Source organism: Pollachius pollachius, assembly GCF_949987615.1.
Source record: "Pollachius pollachius genome assembly, chromosome: 12".
In the NCBI taxonomy this organism is placed as follows: Eukaryota; Metazoa; Chordata; class Actinopteri; order Gadiformes; family Gadidae; genus Pollachius; species Pollachius pollachius.
In genome coordinates, this window is record NC_136945.1 from 6,998,225 (window position 1) to 7,014,782 (window position 16,558).

At 42.0% G+C, this 16,558-nt stretch overlaps 2 protein-coding genes across 3 annotated transcripts in view; one reads left to right on the forward strand and one right to left on the reverse strand.

Moving 5' to 3' along the window:
- Positions 1 to 8,869, reverse strand: part of srgap2 (SLIT-ROBO Rho GTPase activating protein 2) — a 47,849-nt gene extending 38,980 nt beyond the window's left edge. For both annotated transcript variants that reach the window (XM_079747947.1, XM_079747946.1), the window contains exon 1: positions 8,391 to 8,869. In XM_079747947.1, coding sequence (XP_079604073.1) covers positions 8,391 to 8,457 — 67 coding nt within the window. In that variant the 5' untranslated portion in view covers positions 8,458 to 8,869. The remainder of the gene's footprint in view (positions 1 to 8,390) is intronic.
- Positions 8,870 to 9,741: 872 nt separating this feature from the next.
- LOC307084157 (protein FAM72A) lies at positions 9,742 to 13,861 on the forward strand. Its single transcript, XM_079748401.1, has 4 exons — positions 9,742 to 10,285; positions 10,487 to 10,564; positions 10,914 to 11,038; positions 11,125 to 13,861. The coding sequence occupies exons 1-4, from the start codon at positions 10,134 to 10,136 to the stop codon at positions 11,217 to 11,219; spliced, it is 450 nt and encodes a 149-aa protein (XP_079604527.1). The 5' UTR covers positions 9,742 to 10,133; the 3' UTR covers positions 11,220 to 13,861.
- Positions 13,862 to 16,558: the final 2,697 nt, after the last annotated feature.

Genomic DNA, 16,558 nt, shown 5'->3' on the forward strand with positions numbered 1-16,558 from the left:
CCACATCTCATGACAAGAGCCCCTCTTTACAATCAGCCACTTAGCCCCCTGCCCACTTGCCTCAAACAGCAGCCTGTACACGTGAACAGAAGCGCACATCGATGCGAACATCGATGCACACTGACACACATACACAGAAATTATAGCTAATGAGTGACGAGAAACAGCATGTGAAAATAATAGTGTAACAGCAACCCACCAGAATATGTTTGCTTGCAGGTGGATGAAGCAATAAATAAATGACTAGATGTTATTTCCAGCTGTTAACAGTAACTACTAGGCAGCAAACTAGCAGCTATCGCCGGATAGCTCCATAGCTGAAGGCTACAGAAGAGACAATGGGTTTGTATCTGTGGCTGGGCTCTGAGGCAGGTCTGGACAGCTAGCAGAAGGAGAGGGTCCCTCTGTGTGGAACATCTAGGTATGGAATGTAGCATTCAGCTCCACCTTGACACAGCCCCCCTGCGATGCACAGGCCACTGCACAACAGGAATGTGTGTGAGTGTGTGTGTATGTATGTGTCTGTGTGTGTGTGTGTGTGTTTTCCCATTTCTGGGCTCTGTTTGGGAGCACATGGACTGAGTTGGAATGCGGTGATAGAGTGGGTCGGGGACAGGGGTGAGGAGAGGAGGATGGCGGTGAACTAAGGCAGAAGAGGGGGTGAGGGGGAAGGAGAAAGATCAGGGAGGGTCATCCCACCATGCAGCCCAGCACATGGTGCACACATTCTATCCCGGGAACTTCCTGGATGGGCGGAGCCAATTGACCCTGCCCCCCTAAATCTGCCAAAGGACCTACCACGCGCAGGCTTCTGCAGAGAGGGCCGGGGCAGTGGGCGTATAGATGAGGGTGGACTCTACAGGTAGAAATGGAGGGAAGTGGCTGTAGCCGTCATTTACCCATAGGCGCCATGTTAGTTGACCCACTGCGGCAACAACATGCTTATTTAACAGCCCGGGGTCATGCTTAAACAAGTAGAACAGAACAAGACAAATCAGCCTTTGGGTCTTAACACACAAACACACCGCACACACATGCTTCTGTCCACCGAAAGATTGGCAGGTTGCAAAACAAGTGGCAGCAAAGCAGTTGGATGAATATCTGGCCTCCGGAATGAGCTGCTGCATCCATAACGTCAAACACACAATGAAAGCGACAACATAAATAGCATACTTAAGGCAAAGGTTCCACGGCAGGCGTCGGTACCAGTATCGACGTGTGAGGGCAAAACTCTTAATTACAAAACACACAAGCGATCACACACACATGCACACGCATGCCAGTGTGCCTACGTACAGGCGCGCGTGCATGCATGTGTGATCGCTTGTGTATAATGAGCAGCCTGGACTGTGGGGACCATCCTCCTGGGGGTTGTGTGACAGACAGGCGACACATCTGTTGGCCCGTCCTAAGGAGCTCGTCATCTGCAGTGATCCTCAGCCTAAGCTCATCATGGGCACAGTAAACATTGTATGTATATTTTAGAGAGAGATGGCGTGTGCATGCATGTGCGCGTGTCTTTCTTACAGTACATCTGGTTTGAGTGAAAGGGTGAAGTGATAGCAGAGGACTAGAACATAGTAGGGAAAGTACCAACTCTTTACCAACCTTTATCAGGGAGCCAGGAGTCGTCTGATAACACACACACACACACACACTTGATGTTTATTGTTATTTATGATATTTATTCCCGTATTATTTGGCTTGTTCATATTTATTCATACAAATAACATAAGCCATGCCCTGGAACAGGACATGTGTAATGTATATTACAAGATGTGACTAGGAAAAATAAGGGGAGGAGATCAGGTGAGCAGAAGATGACAAAGAACAGGAAGGATATACTTCCATTTCTATATGTATGTGATGAGGTGTCTACTCGCTCCTTTCCTGCATCTTCAAAACTAAAAGAGAGAGAGAAGTGTCGTAACCACAACGGGACCGAAGGCCGGCGACGACTGCATCGTTTAATCCTCCCTTTTTGTCATTGCCGAGAGCGGGTCTACAATGATCCATGGGCTTCAGAGACAACAACCACTACAATCTCCCCTGTTTGCGCAGACTCAGCACTCTGATGATGGGCTCCCCTGCCGGCACAGCCTCTACCGCAGTCATTCACCAAAAATCAACAGCGCATCTAGTGGGGACAATTGCTCTTTCGGAGGGCGAGAGCTTAACGACGAAACACGCCCAAAATAGCAGAGTTTCTTCCATCGGCACATCCTTATAGCAGACGCGCAGCAGAAGGAACACGGTGTCCTAAAACACCCACACATTCAAAACTAGAAAGACAGATACAAGCACATTGTTCCCAGGGAGAAAGAGAAGGAGTGAGGGAGAGCGACTGCGTTTGTGTGAAGGTAGCATGTGTGTCTCCATGTGCGGCAGATCCGAGGAACCGTGATGAATGGCTTCATTAAAACGGCATTAGCGGAGGTGTGAACCCTGGATGGCATGCTATTGCTCCTCACCGCTGACACACAGACACACACAAACATTTGTTTTTCCAGACACCAATGGATGGCCAAACCTGCTCCCCCCCAAATCATTACATTTAGATGAGTTGTTGTAGACATGTTTGCAATCTTTTGATGCAAAAGCGTATATCGTAGGTCATGCATAGAAAAATTGGTGACTCTTTTGCTTGAGTCTTACAATAAAACATAATGTATTTCCCAAAAATCTCTCTTGGCCACAAATACACCACACACACACACACACATAGTCCCAAGGCAGACCAGCAAAGAAATTGAGAGCATGTGGAGAGAGAGTGAGAGAAGGCTGGAGACGGGGGAGAGCTCGATGAACTGAACCACAATCCTAAAGCTATAGGAGAGCGCCAAAAAACCCTTCCCAAGGTCTCTGTGTGTGTGTGTGTGTGTGTGTGTGTGTGTGTGTGTGTGTGTGTGTGTGTGTGTGTGTGTGTGTGTGTGTGTGTGTGTGTGTGTGTGTGTGAAGTGGTAACCTGATTAGCCAGGCCCTACAGGGGGAGAGGAAATCTACATTATTCTTTCCCAGTCTCCTTCTCTCCTGACAAACACAGAAAAATGGGGGCAATCCAGTAACCCTAGCAACCACCAGTGTGCCTGCTAGCAGAGGAGCCAACGATGAAGGGGGAAGTAGCAGAGAAGACAGAAAGAGAGCGAGAGAGAGGAGCAAAGGGGAGAGGCTAATAAAAGTATCTCCCTTACACATCGCATACACACTGACAAATGCTAGTGTTACATTTTCCGCCATTATGCATTTTGTCTTGTCGCTTTTTCACTTGTCCCTGCTTCTTGTCCATTTTTACCCCCTGCCTCCCTCTCTTCCTCCTTCTCCTGTCTGGTTACTCCTGCCTTTCTTCCTCTTCCATTCTGTGTCCACGTATGAGGGCTGTTCAAACACACAGCCTGTTTCCTTTGGCTCGCCCCCAGGGAGACTAAGCCAACCTTTCTAACCCCCCCTCCCCTTTCTCTCGTGATTGTTTTATACAGAATATGAATTTGCTTTGTCTCTGGCATGCTTGGGCTATGTATAGATCCTTCTGTTGTTAAAAGTTGTACTCATCACTGTGAACACACACACACACACACACATACACACAGGATGTGTGTGGTGTGTGTGGTGGTTCATGTGTGAGGTCACACATGAAATTATAAAGTGGAAATCATCAAGATAAACGAGGCTGCAGAAGTGTGTACAATTTCAACATAACCTGACAAACACAATGAGTTTCAACGAAAGGGAAAAGAAAAAATGGAAAATCCAAAAATAAAAGGAAAAGAATAGTGAGGAGACCCGGTGGTTTTGACAATGGTTTTATTGTTCATCTGACACACACTGAAAGAAGGAGAGAGATTGAAAGGGGACCGAGTAGGAGAAAGACTACGAGTGTGTTGGCAGTGGCAGAGCTCGCCTTACACATTCTTGAACACTCTCACAGGTTGTTCTGCTGTTGCCATGTGTGTCCGTAGGCAAAGACCACAAAAAAGGGTAAGGAGAATGGAAGACCCTTGCAGGGGTCAAGACCTCTAAAACACCCCTACACCGAAAGAGCTTAACCACCGTTGACAAGATGACGCTAAATCCACTATGCAGGTAACAACAAAGGCTCGGGTCATCAGCGTTATACATGAAGTAAAGCTTTTTAGTCAAGTTTTCCTCCTCAAATGTCAGTGGGGGTACACTTATAACTTTGAGCATGTTATAGTATATAGTAGTTTGTATAATTCTAACATTATACAAACACACACACACACACACACACACACACACACACACACACACACACACACACGGAGGGAAAGTTTAAGCCAATCATATCATGCCGAGGCCCTACTGGTGGGGGCGGAGACCAAATTGTCAAGATCAACCAAACAGATCATCTGTTGCCCAATCAAAGTACATCTGGAACCTAACATGCACCAGTTGTCTTAGAGACGAGTGGCCTCACCTACTTGGCTCCAGTGGCTGTTTGCATCTTTTTCTCTCTCTCTCTACCTACCTCTTGTTATCTTCTGATCTTCTCAGTACACCTATACCGGTTACTCTGCATGCCGTCTTACGATAAAGAAGCACACAGGTTTACATGCATCTTCAGACTGGCGCCTATTAAGAATGTTGAAGGTTAGACGGCTTTGATCTCGGTCAAACAATATCCCGATGAAGACATGCCTACACACACGCATGTCTCTCCGTCTCCAAACAACTTTTGTTGATCTCAATTCTCAAGGTGTGTATGATAAAAGGCCTGTGTGTTTCTCCGTCAGCTGCGATTACGTTTGTAATGTGATGCACACAGAGCCTTGCTGACACAGCACGCCATGCATCAGAGGGGCAGGGATGAGACGCAGACAAACAGTCCACAATACATGCTGTTTTAGGATGATGATTAAAATAAACTTTCTCTCCATCTGATGCTTCAACATTTTTTTCGCCCGTTTCATTGTACTGGCATCTGATCTGATAGATACTTCTGTTCATTCTGCTGGCGGTTATTCGACCCTGGCATGAGGATACGGACACATGGTGTGTGTCTGTGGCAACGGGAGATCAGAAAGTACAGGTCATTCCTGCAAAAGCACAGGGTCTAAACAGGAAGTTGCAGAAAGACTCACTGCTTTCAATATCTGTGTGTGTGTGTGTGTGTGTGTGTGTGTGTGTGTGTGTGTGTGTGTGTGTGTGTGTGTGTGTGTGTGTCAGCCAAACTCCTGATCCTCGGCTTAACACAAACTTCCTGGCTGATTATTTAACCACTGTCAGCGATTTCTATTCAGTGTGACACACACACTTTAAATTGTAGTCACCACACCGCTGGTGCCATTGAGCCAATCAATACAATGTAACCATGGATAGACATTGATTAGGGGGTCTTTGGTGATTCAATGAATGTAAACAGTGATGAAGTGGGGACTGTTGTAAGTCGCTTTGGATAAAAGCGTCTGCTAAATGCCCTAAATGTAAATGTAAACGACTGAAAGACGTCTTCCCACAACGGTCAAGAGGAAGAGGGAGAACATTGAGAATAGTTCACTCCCTTGTTATGCGGAGTATTTGTACTGTATTACTTTTGAATATATTTTGCGCGCACATAATCACTGTGAACTTATGTCTATGAGTCATTCCCACAGACCTACTACACCACACTCACACGTACACTTCCATATCAAATAGACATGACGGCGTATCAAAAATACAGTTGGTAAGCTGATCATTCGAAGCCTGTTTCATGTCGATGCATGGCGCTGTACGCACATTTAAAGAACTGCTGCGGCTGCCACTTCTGCCGTTCCAAAGCTTTTTCTTTTGTGCATTTGGTGCGACATCAACACACAGCCGGACAGTAGCAAAGGAGTTGGACTCTACATGTAATGGCATTGACAATACCCACGTACCGCTAGATTTCAGCGGGACCTGTAGCCTAGGCTTTAACACCACGTCAGGGATGCTCCTGTATGTCACCTGTGTGTTGTTCTCAGGGCTGGTTATCAGGTTGCTCCCAAGGTAGCATAATGTGGACTCCTTCTCCCGGTCATCTGCTTTGAGCTATGATCATCTGTGCTTGTGCGTGCCTGTGCGTTTGTGGATCGGGGACATCACGCCATGTGTCCTTGGCTGTTCCAAAACAGCTTCACGTGTTAGCCGACAGCCAAGAGAAGCAGATACCTTTCGTTATTCGTGTTACAGGGATAAGTGTGATGGTCAAATACATGCTTCCACTCCCTAAAATGGGCTTTCTCCAAAACCCCATCACTCAAAAATGAAGCTCATTCCAATGCTGTATTTCAGAAAGCAGCCGCATAACCATCTGGACTGCAGCATTCCTGTTCCTACTTTAAAGATTCAGCCCTGCATAAACTGGTCTACTGCACTCAGTCAGGTGTTTGCTTACGCTTCAGCTTCCCTGGTGTGTGTGTGTGTGTGTGTGTGTGTGTGTGTGTGTGTGTGTGTGTGTGTGTGTGTGTGTGTGTGTGTGTGTGTGTGTGTGTGTGTGTGTGTGTGTGCGTGTGTTCAAAGCGCATGGAGGAGATATTCCGCTCAGGCCATCCCCTCTCGGCTAAGTGTGAGAGACAGGAGCCTGATTCACAATCTACTGTCCTTTCTCCCGGAGGCTACTGTAAACACTACATCATGCTGCACGTCAATCCAGTGGGCCACGCTGACAGAACACACACACAAGAAGACTACCAGTAGACGCCATGAGGAATCTGATACTATGATCCTCATTAAAACATGTCGACTATTGAAGAAAAGCTACTTGATTTTCAGAGATCTGACACACAAAGGGATGTGGGAAGTCTATAAATCATAAATGTGTCATGGTGCCTTCCAGGAATATTTCCCTCGCTCTTAGTAACAGTGCAGGTGTCCATGTTGTAGCTTGTATTTGTTGTACATGATACCTTGCCACTGGTGTTCCAGCTGATGACAGGCCACACACACTTTGCTGGAATGTATGTGAAAATAAGGAAAGAAAGAAAGGAAGCCATGGGCGAGCCAGAGAGCAATAGTTATGGACGAAGAGAGCGCAGCAAGTGTGCATCTTGACAGCCAAATCAATTCAGCGGGGGTCGAAGGACGAACACCACATCGTCCATCCTACTGAGCCGATCAGCACACACTCCTCACAAATCCACGTGGACAGGGAATACCTCTACAGCTGCTGCCGTGCACAAACCCACGGCCACAGACGGACACCTGGAGAAAGACTCTGCTCACAGGACATACGTGTATTAAAATGGTCTTCCAATTTTTATAATAGGTTTGGAATTGTGTATATCCACACTCAATACGCACTTCCTCCAATACAAGCAGCAGCCTTGAAATAATGCAGCAGCATGTCTGGAGGACAGCAGGTAAACTCAGGGGTAAGAGTGTCTCAATACAACTTCATGTAGAAGAGGCTCCTCCACTCACTCTGACTGGCTGTCCATGGCCACTGGTCTGTCATAATTGGACTCCCATAATGTTCAAATCATGATGGGAGTCGTTGTTAAGGGGAAAAAGGAGGGAGTAGAGCGGGGGACTCATCTGCTAATCGTCCATTGCAAAATGAATTGGGCTGTTCGCCATGCCTGCAGAATACTCTTCTACTGACCTCGGCTACACTGTTAGCATTATATATGACAAAGACAATACCGCTCAATCTTTCCGATAAGGGTGTCGGACGGCAGAATAGGAGCAGGTAGATAGTTGAACGGCTCCATTACCCCCCGCGCCCCTCCGCCCCCCCAGGTCCCTTGCATGATATTTTGCTTCGTTGCTAGTTCTGGGTAAATATACGTGGGAGACTCCATGCAGGGTTACATGACAATTACCATCGTTTTAGAAACAGTTTTTTTTTTCCGGACACATGGATACGCTTAGTAGCACAATTTACACTTGCAGCGCCTCGTGAACGCCAACACATCGCCACAGACATGCAGGCGAGAGAGAGAAAACGCCCTGCGTTGTTCCACCGGCATGTCGAATCCTAGCAAAGGGGATACAGCCTCCAACCTACACAAATGGATAGCCTTCACATCGGCCTCGTATATATTTAAGTTCATACTAAATATCTGCATATCAAACCACAATTCAACAATCATTGATCTTTGTTGACCGTATGTGAGAGTTATTTGTAGCTGCAGGCAGGCAGATGCTTAGTGATACATGATCATATTGTTTGAATGATTGAAGTCGTTCATGCCACAACCGAAAATGCTGAAAATATCATAATGGCATTTCTCTGACCAAGAGCATACGAAGCTGGACAGATATGCAGCTAGCTGTGATCATCGAAACGAGTTGGAAAGCCCATGCAGCTGGATAAATGGGTTACCACATTGTCTTACATTGCATTTATTTGGATCAGTGTGCCACCATCCACAATATAGGGCAGTTCAACGTAAAGATGTGAAAAAGTTTACCTTTAACTTGAGTTTCATATTCGGCCACGATCTCCTTGTCCTTTCGGAATTTCGCCGGAGACGTCATGGCTGCGTTGTGGATCAAATAGGCGACTTGCCCGCGCAGTTGAGCAATTTTTTTTTGTATCAATATGTCAATTGTCCAGAAGTACTACTGTGACAGAGTTGGGAAAACACCACGGAAAATACGAGCTTCTTACTCTGCCCGCAGCTCTGTATTGTCAGTGTCCGTCTTCACTCTGGGCGCATTGTGAGTTTGGCGCTGCTGTGAGTATTCCCATTCGTTTGAGTCCGTGCATTAACGCCTCCTCAAAAAAACTGTTACCGTGCAGACAAAGTAAGGGAAGGGAAGCTCATTCCATCGAAGAAGAAAAACTAAAGCGGGGACTTCTTCTACACGGCGATTGGTGTCTACTCCTGAGTCGAAATTATAAGTTGGGATACTCGCCTGGTCTCGGCGACCGCGAGGATACTGTGTGGTTCTGGTCCTCCCTTGAGTGAGAAGAACGAGGAGGATGGCTGGTCACTGCGCAGGACAGACATGCATAGACGCATTCACGCACGGACCTCATCCATCATTTGTTGGGACTTTCTATCGACTGAATAGAAAAGTTTGCAGTCTATTATTGTCAATTCCCAATCCTATTTTCCCTACTGCGAATGAAACATCACCAAAATACATGTTTTGAATGCACACATCTCGTCTAAAGTGACCAAGCCTTAAATCAAATCTTACATTTAAAGCTTACGGAACTTTTCCGGACTTTAATTTTTAGTATAAATGAGACTACATCAACCTAAAGAGTCAACGGACGAAAAATAACCTCTGGTATAAGCATTTAAATTTTAATGCATGTATCTGCATTGGTAATATAGGATGTCTACATTATTGTTGAGGGAGCCTGCATATTCAATTGGTTGTGATACATATTTGTACACACCTTACAAACTTACAATCCTTATAAAATATAGGCCTGTATATTTAATATTGGATATGAGACCCATTTCTATTTGTACACAATGTATGCACAGTGTGACCATGGTTCGCTCTACCAGAACCGAAATCCCTTACTTATATTATTGTAAAAACTCTTGAAATATACCTCGGCTATTAAATTTCAAAAGTGTTATTGTCTTTTCAAATGGAATTATTATGCCTATTATTGTTCTACTTTTATTTGTCAAATAATTTAAATGTGTTTCCAGGGGGAAAGAGAATATTTGAGCCTACGTCATATAATGCTGTCCAATCGCGTGGCACATGGTGAATTATATCCAATCACAGTGCGTTGTGATGTCGTTCAAAGAATGTTTCAGGAAGTGTTGTCAAATACCAGGAAGTTATAAACAACAAAGCTGTCAGCTAACCATATAGCTGCGAGGTACATTCTGTCTTGATGAAAACCAACAATGCCAAACAAGGCTTGCTATACGCTAATTTATATGCGTTGTTGCTGAATTATTTCTAGACATTTTATTAACGCGCGTCCCACCGTTTATACAACAGTAACGCTCCGTGTCTTCGCAAACAAAGTGCTAAGACAAGGACACAGACCTCGACGGTTTGTAGGTAAATGCTGAACAGATTAATATTCTAAACCTGAAGAAGCGAAGAGAAACGCTCGACGTTCTTATTCATGAGTGAAGACATTTCGTACATTCACTGCCTGGTTAGTGATCGGGAGCAGAACACATTTGGCCTTTGAAAGGTTGTGAGGCACAGGTTGGCTAGGTTCAACAGCCATGTCCACATCTAACGCTAATTTCAAAAACAAATGTGTCACTCAAGTCAACTGCGTGTTCTGTGGAAGTCTCCTCTGCACCAGAGGTATGAAAGCAGTGCTTCTCGCAGATGCAGAGATCGAGCTGTTCTCCACCGATATACCACCTAATAGGTAAGTGTTTATATTATCATTTAATATTCTGAGTTGGTTTTTGCTATACATTTGTGTAATTGTCCTATTTAAAACGTATTGGTGCACACTGTTCCTTCTATTAACCTATGTTTCATGAAATGATGGTATGTAAAACACATTTGATTCATTTCTTAATCCGTGCGTTGTTCATTCAATGTATATTTGTACATTTCTTTCTAGGACTGTTGACTTTGTGGCCAGCTGCTATTCCACCGAAAGCTGCAAGTGCAAACTGAGAGACATCGCCTGTCTTAAGTGGTATAAGTATAAGTTCAGTTATTGAGTCAACATAAATGGTACGGTTTGTTTTGATTCCAACACTGGCCTAGACAGATGAGGAATCTGTAGATATTTCTGCTTTTCTATTTGGCATAAGTTATACATAACTTGCTATGTTAAAACGAAAATGTAACATATAAGCTCCAAATTAGCGATGCAAACTGCTTTGTATACCATGGCCTTTGTTGCATGCTAAAAACATCAGTGGGATAATAGACGCTATCTGGTGGAGCTAGCAGTTTTCACAGGTACTCTTTATGAAATGCTGACATATGTTTGTCCTTTGTCTCCCTGTCTCTCTCCACATACACACTCACTGTCCGACCAGTGGCAATGTTGTTGGTTATCATGTCGTGGCCCCCTGTAAACCATGCCTCCTGTCCTGTAACAATGGGCACTTCTGGATGTTCAATAGCGATGCTGTGTCCACCCTCAACAGACTGGATGCTACAGGCCAGTAGAAATTCTTTGTTTTGACAATGTAGGAATTGTCGAATTTCAATAAATAACTAATCACCTCCAAAACTAACACACTGTAGGCCTAAATCTGCTGCTGTGGGGAGACCTACCTGAGCTTGAGGATAGTGACGATGAAGACTCGGAGAGCCCCTCCGAGGAAGAATGTATCAGGTAAGTTGGAAGATGGGGAACCAGAAGGCGCCTGTTGGTGGGCGCCTAAGGGTTGGGTGTGTTGATGTGGACCCTTTGCTTGCGAGGACAGTAAGAAGAGAGGCCTTAACTTGTGACCATGCCTTCCCCCCCCCCTCCATCTTATTAAACAGTCACAAAGTCACAAACACCCCCACACACTGATTCCTATTCTTATTTTGGTCTTGCTGTGGGCTATCATAAGACATGCTGAAGAATGCCAACATGGTAAACAAACTGACTTGATGCATATTTGCTTTAGTGTTTTGATCCAGTCAATACGCAACAATTCATTTGATAACACTGAGCTGACTTGGGTTTGAGACGACAAACAAGCATTTTAGGTTTGGGTTGACAGTGAATGCTGTTTTTATTTTTGACCCTGTTTACAATTAGTGTGATTGTTTATTTCTTGACATGATTGCAACTGGTATTTTTTTCCGTTATGTTAAAAGAAAAAAATAGAAATGTACTTTAATTCTGCTGCAAACTACATACTCCTGTTGACAGGTATGTTTTTAAGTCTTATATTCCCCATGTGTGCTTTCTTATAAGTAAATTGCTATTTAAATTTCATGTACTAGGGGCAATGGCACAAATTAGTTAATTTACCACTTGCTTTTTCCCCGGCATGTTTAACACAATACTTCGCTGGCTGAGGTTCCATCAACTATGCATTCTCATCCGCAAAATAAGTGTCAGTTACAATAGGTGTTGGTCACCTTGATAAATGACAGGGGGAGTTTTTGATAAAAGATATTAACATATTTGTATGTGGTATGCTTGCACTGGCGCTGTCATGTCTCTCATTTCCCCTGTCAGTAATCTCTAGAATTTTCCAGCTTTACGATTAACGAGTACTGCAGAGCTAGAATTAAAAAATAATAATTGCTGCAGTGCAACATTGATAAATGGCAAAAAAAAGCATTTCCGAGACAGGTCAGAACATTTCTAACAGTTTGACTGTAGCACCGAAGGACTAAATCAGCACTTCAATGAAGCACATCCAAGTTGTTGTGACACTGTCATCTTTGTCTTAGTAGTCCCTTCTATTTCTAAAGTGTTTTTTCTAAATCAACTGTGTACCACGCCTGCAGACTGAGTTCAAATACAATCAGCGTCGACCTCCCTTTTGTATCCAACTTACTTACCGGAGGTACCGGAGGTAGTTATATGTGATAAGGGCAGCATCCAGTATTGGATAGGGAATTGACAACCCTCCACCCGCAGGGAAGAACGTTTCACGACGCCGAAAAGACACAATGTTAATCCCTATTTATATGGCATGGATCGTCTGCAATTATTTTTTTATTTTTTTGGGCTCCTGTCAATAACATCCATGCCAACTTCAATGGCAAAGACTCTCTAGAATCACGTATCTATATTGAAGCAATGGGCGACCTATGATTGAACTTGTGTCGTAGCTGTCATCCCTGCAGAGTTGGCCCTGAGGGATGGAAAGGACTCTTGAAACTCCCATCACATTTCCACTTATGGTCATCCTTTTATCTTGAACTCATCTTTGTAGTTGTAAAATGTAATAAACCGATATTAATATATATAAATAAATAAATATATATATATATATAATGTAGGAAGTACATCAAATGGGTATTTTGTAAAACCCACAAACCAAATATCTGTAACCACTGCAACCTTTGTTTCCTGTTTTTTTTTTTAATGCATTGATTTGTATTGTGCTACAGTACTTATATTTCTAAGCTCATTTAATTATTAATTTGTGAACTTGTGCTTTGTTTGTTAGAGATAGTATGTGTACAGGTTTACCTCACAATGGTATCACTCATAAGCTTCTGCTGGCTAGCACAATAGTAGAAAGATAATCAAAAATAATATATAAAAGGTTGTTTCAAACCATACGATTAACTTGCCCTGCTGAAAGATGTTATATTTTGGAATTGCACTGAAACTGCATTAGTAGTTTGAAAAAGTTTTTTTATGCTTGTCCAATTAATAAACTTTTTTTTCCTGAACACCTTGATACTGTTAACTAAACCAGATGCTAAATTATTGTTCCAAACACATTAACAATGATATTTAAAGATAGAGCTTTACGAGATAGTTGTGTGTATGGATGTCAATATATATGGATATCAATTGGATTCTCTCACCACATTTTGCCATTATATTCCATGCTAGCATCAATCTATAAGATTGATATCTGAGAGATTGATGGTTTGATTGATTAAATATATTTTACATTTGCAACTGGGTCTTCATCAACACTTTATAAATGATTGATTTTCAAATTACTACAAATATAACATTATTTCTGTGTTGTGCACACGCATATCTGTGTATATTGCATTTGGACAGAACATCCTTTTAGAGAACATCCTTATAGAGCCTCTGTTTTGCTGTAGTCATGTTGTGGTCAAATTTCTATGTCTTCATGATAGGTCCTTAAATGCCTCATTCACTTAAGTGGTAAAGATCTGGCTTCAGTAAAAAATATTCTCAGGTGGTGTTACATGCAGACACATGCTTCCCCACAATCTGTTTGCTTGGAAAGGAATTCATGATTTAGGAGAACGTATCTCTTGGCAATGGTAACTCTATAGTAGTACCCTTTGTTGTATCATCTTCCAAAATAAACCTTTATACCAGGATCGCCTGCTGAGAACATCAACTCTACTCTTGTTTTAAGAGACACATGGACTTAAGTTAGGGAGGAATTGAGACAGACTGGTATATGGTGGGATAATCCGGCAGGTGTGCGGTGTGTGTTCACAGCCTGGTGAATGGCCAGGTGTGTATTGAACCCAGCAGCTCTGTGAGCAGGTGCCTTGCTTAAGTATTGTGTGTCAACAGCTAGCAGGCTGACAGACGGATATACAGAGAGACGGATGGCACACAGGATGCATTTGCTGTAGGTTTAATGATCATTCATGTTCATTCAGTGGGTTCACTTAAGTGAAAGTTGTCCATCACAATGCAATTGTATCTTGTTTTTAAATTAATAGTTAAAAGTGGTATTTAATGAGCTCAGATCGGTGTGTCTTTATGTTTTATTATCTCGTTGTGAGGCCTTGAACCTTGTACACACCAAGGTTTAGACCTACATCATCAAAACACGACACTAATAAAGCTATCTTACTGTCCTTAATGATAATGAGCATTTAGACAATAATTGTTAAACAATAGTAAAACAATTTATTTTATTTTTGGTAAAATGCATATTTACTCAATTGTTCGTTTTTATATCCAAAACGATTCTGTGGCTCCCTCTGCTGGATAATATTTGTACTCACATCATGAAATCTTAAAAACTGAAGAGTAGGCCGACGAGCGATCCACTGCGTTCTCTATTATAATGAAATAATGGTATTAGAACATTACATATTATATATATATATATATATATATATATATATATATATATATATATATATATATACAGGGTGCGATTTGCCGGTGGGGATGGTGGGGATTATCCCCCCCTCTGGTTTACACGTCCTACCCTCTGCTGAATTATTTTTATCCTCGGTGGGGATAAAAATTATCCCCCCCACCCAAAGTATTTTCACCATTACATCGTAATAATTAACAACCAAAATACACAGGGTCCGTCTTCATTTTGAAACATTTTAAAATGTTTCTCAAAATTATCCCCCCCTCTGGTTTTTTCACAAATCGCACCCTGTATGTATATATATATATTTAACTCTTAAATCATTTTTACGTTTTTCCACGTACCAGCCCTGCTCGATCATTGATGTATATTACGTTACATTTTTACTTGGTGTTTTGATGTTACTTACACGTCTTTGGACCAGTAGAACAATGCTGATTTCTTGGTAGAAGGCAAAACTATGTTTTATACACACTATTGGATGTTAAGTAGTACCTCAAAAGGACTGTATGCATTTCGCTTTAATGATCCTTTCTAATAGCCTAGTCCTAGCTTTTAAGCACCCTTTTAAGAAAAATCTGTTTTTTTTATCAATGTAAATTTCCTCTTGTAGAGTTGATTTTATAATACATTTTGTACCACACACATATCATAAATCATCAGCATTTTTGGTAAGACCTATTATTTTTAAGACATTTGCTCATACAGCAGTGGACAGCAAAATAGCTATTTGTGATGAAATAATAAAAATAAAAATAATTCAGAAGTTACCATGTTTAACGTAAAGTATTGTAGATGACCAATAGATGGCGCTATGACACAGTTATAAACGCGGATCACAAGGCCATGGACAGATGTTGGAAATCAGGTGAAAATAGATACGTCGTTTTTATTGACTCCATCATATCTAGTGTGCAAAAGTAATTGAGGTTGTGTAGATTAATTATTCCAAAATAAACCAACAGATTTGAATTACAGTTGACTGATCACAAGACTGATAGATTCCTCTACTACGAGCCATCTTGGTAGGCCTAGCGTGCTGTATACTAATAATGCCTGCTTATATAGGCCTCATGCTTAACACTTTTATAACCTATTAATATATCATAGCCCGTAGGAATATAATAGGCAATCAATACCAAGCCTACTGATACCCTACTGCTAATTCTACTTGGCCTTCTGCCTACTACTACTACAACTACTAATTATAATATTAATAATACAAATAAAAATGATAAGTTAATAATAATAAAAGCAATTGGAATAACAATATAATTAAGACAACAGGCATTTTATTATCATTATTATTATTATTATTATTATTATTATTATTATTATTATTATTATTATTATTATCATCATTATTATCATCATTATTATCATCAATAATAATAACAGGAAAATGTGCTCACAAGAATAACAACTACTTTGAATTGTTATTGCTACCAGCTGATACAAATTGTCATTTTTAAAATAATTGTAGTCCTCTAGCCTAAATGTTTTTTTTTTCCCCCATTTAAATAAAGACCTACAATTACCAGGCTATAGCGGGCTGTACCAGGCCGACCCAACCAACGATCAGGATCCTAAAAACAGGATCACCAGCGTCATCATTAGCCCAGTACTTTTTAATACCCTTGAGCAGGCTCAAGCGTTCTTTTCCTTTGTCCAGCTCTATTATTTCTTATTTTAATGGAGTCAGTGACGTCAAAATAAAGGTCACATTGATTATCGTGTGGCGAAGCAGCCTATTTTGAATCAAATTCGAGAAGGATTAATAAAACCTCTGTACTTTTTGATGGCCATCTTTAAGAATCCATCACCAATTAACAGACCAAGTTAGCGAGCTGATGTCCATCTGTGTCGACGAGGATCATCAAAGAACATTCATTTATTTAAAATGTTTTTTTTATGAGTTCGGCTGGTCAAATGGTGAGCTGAATAAGATGTGT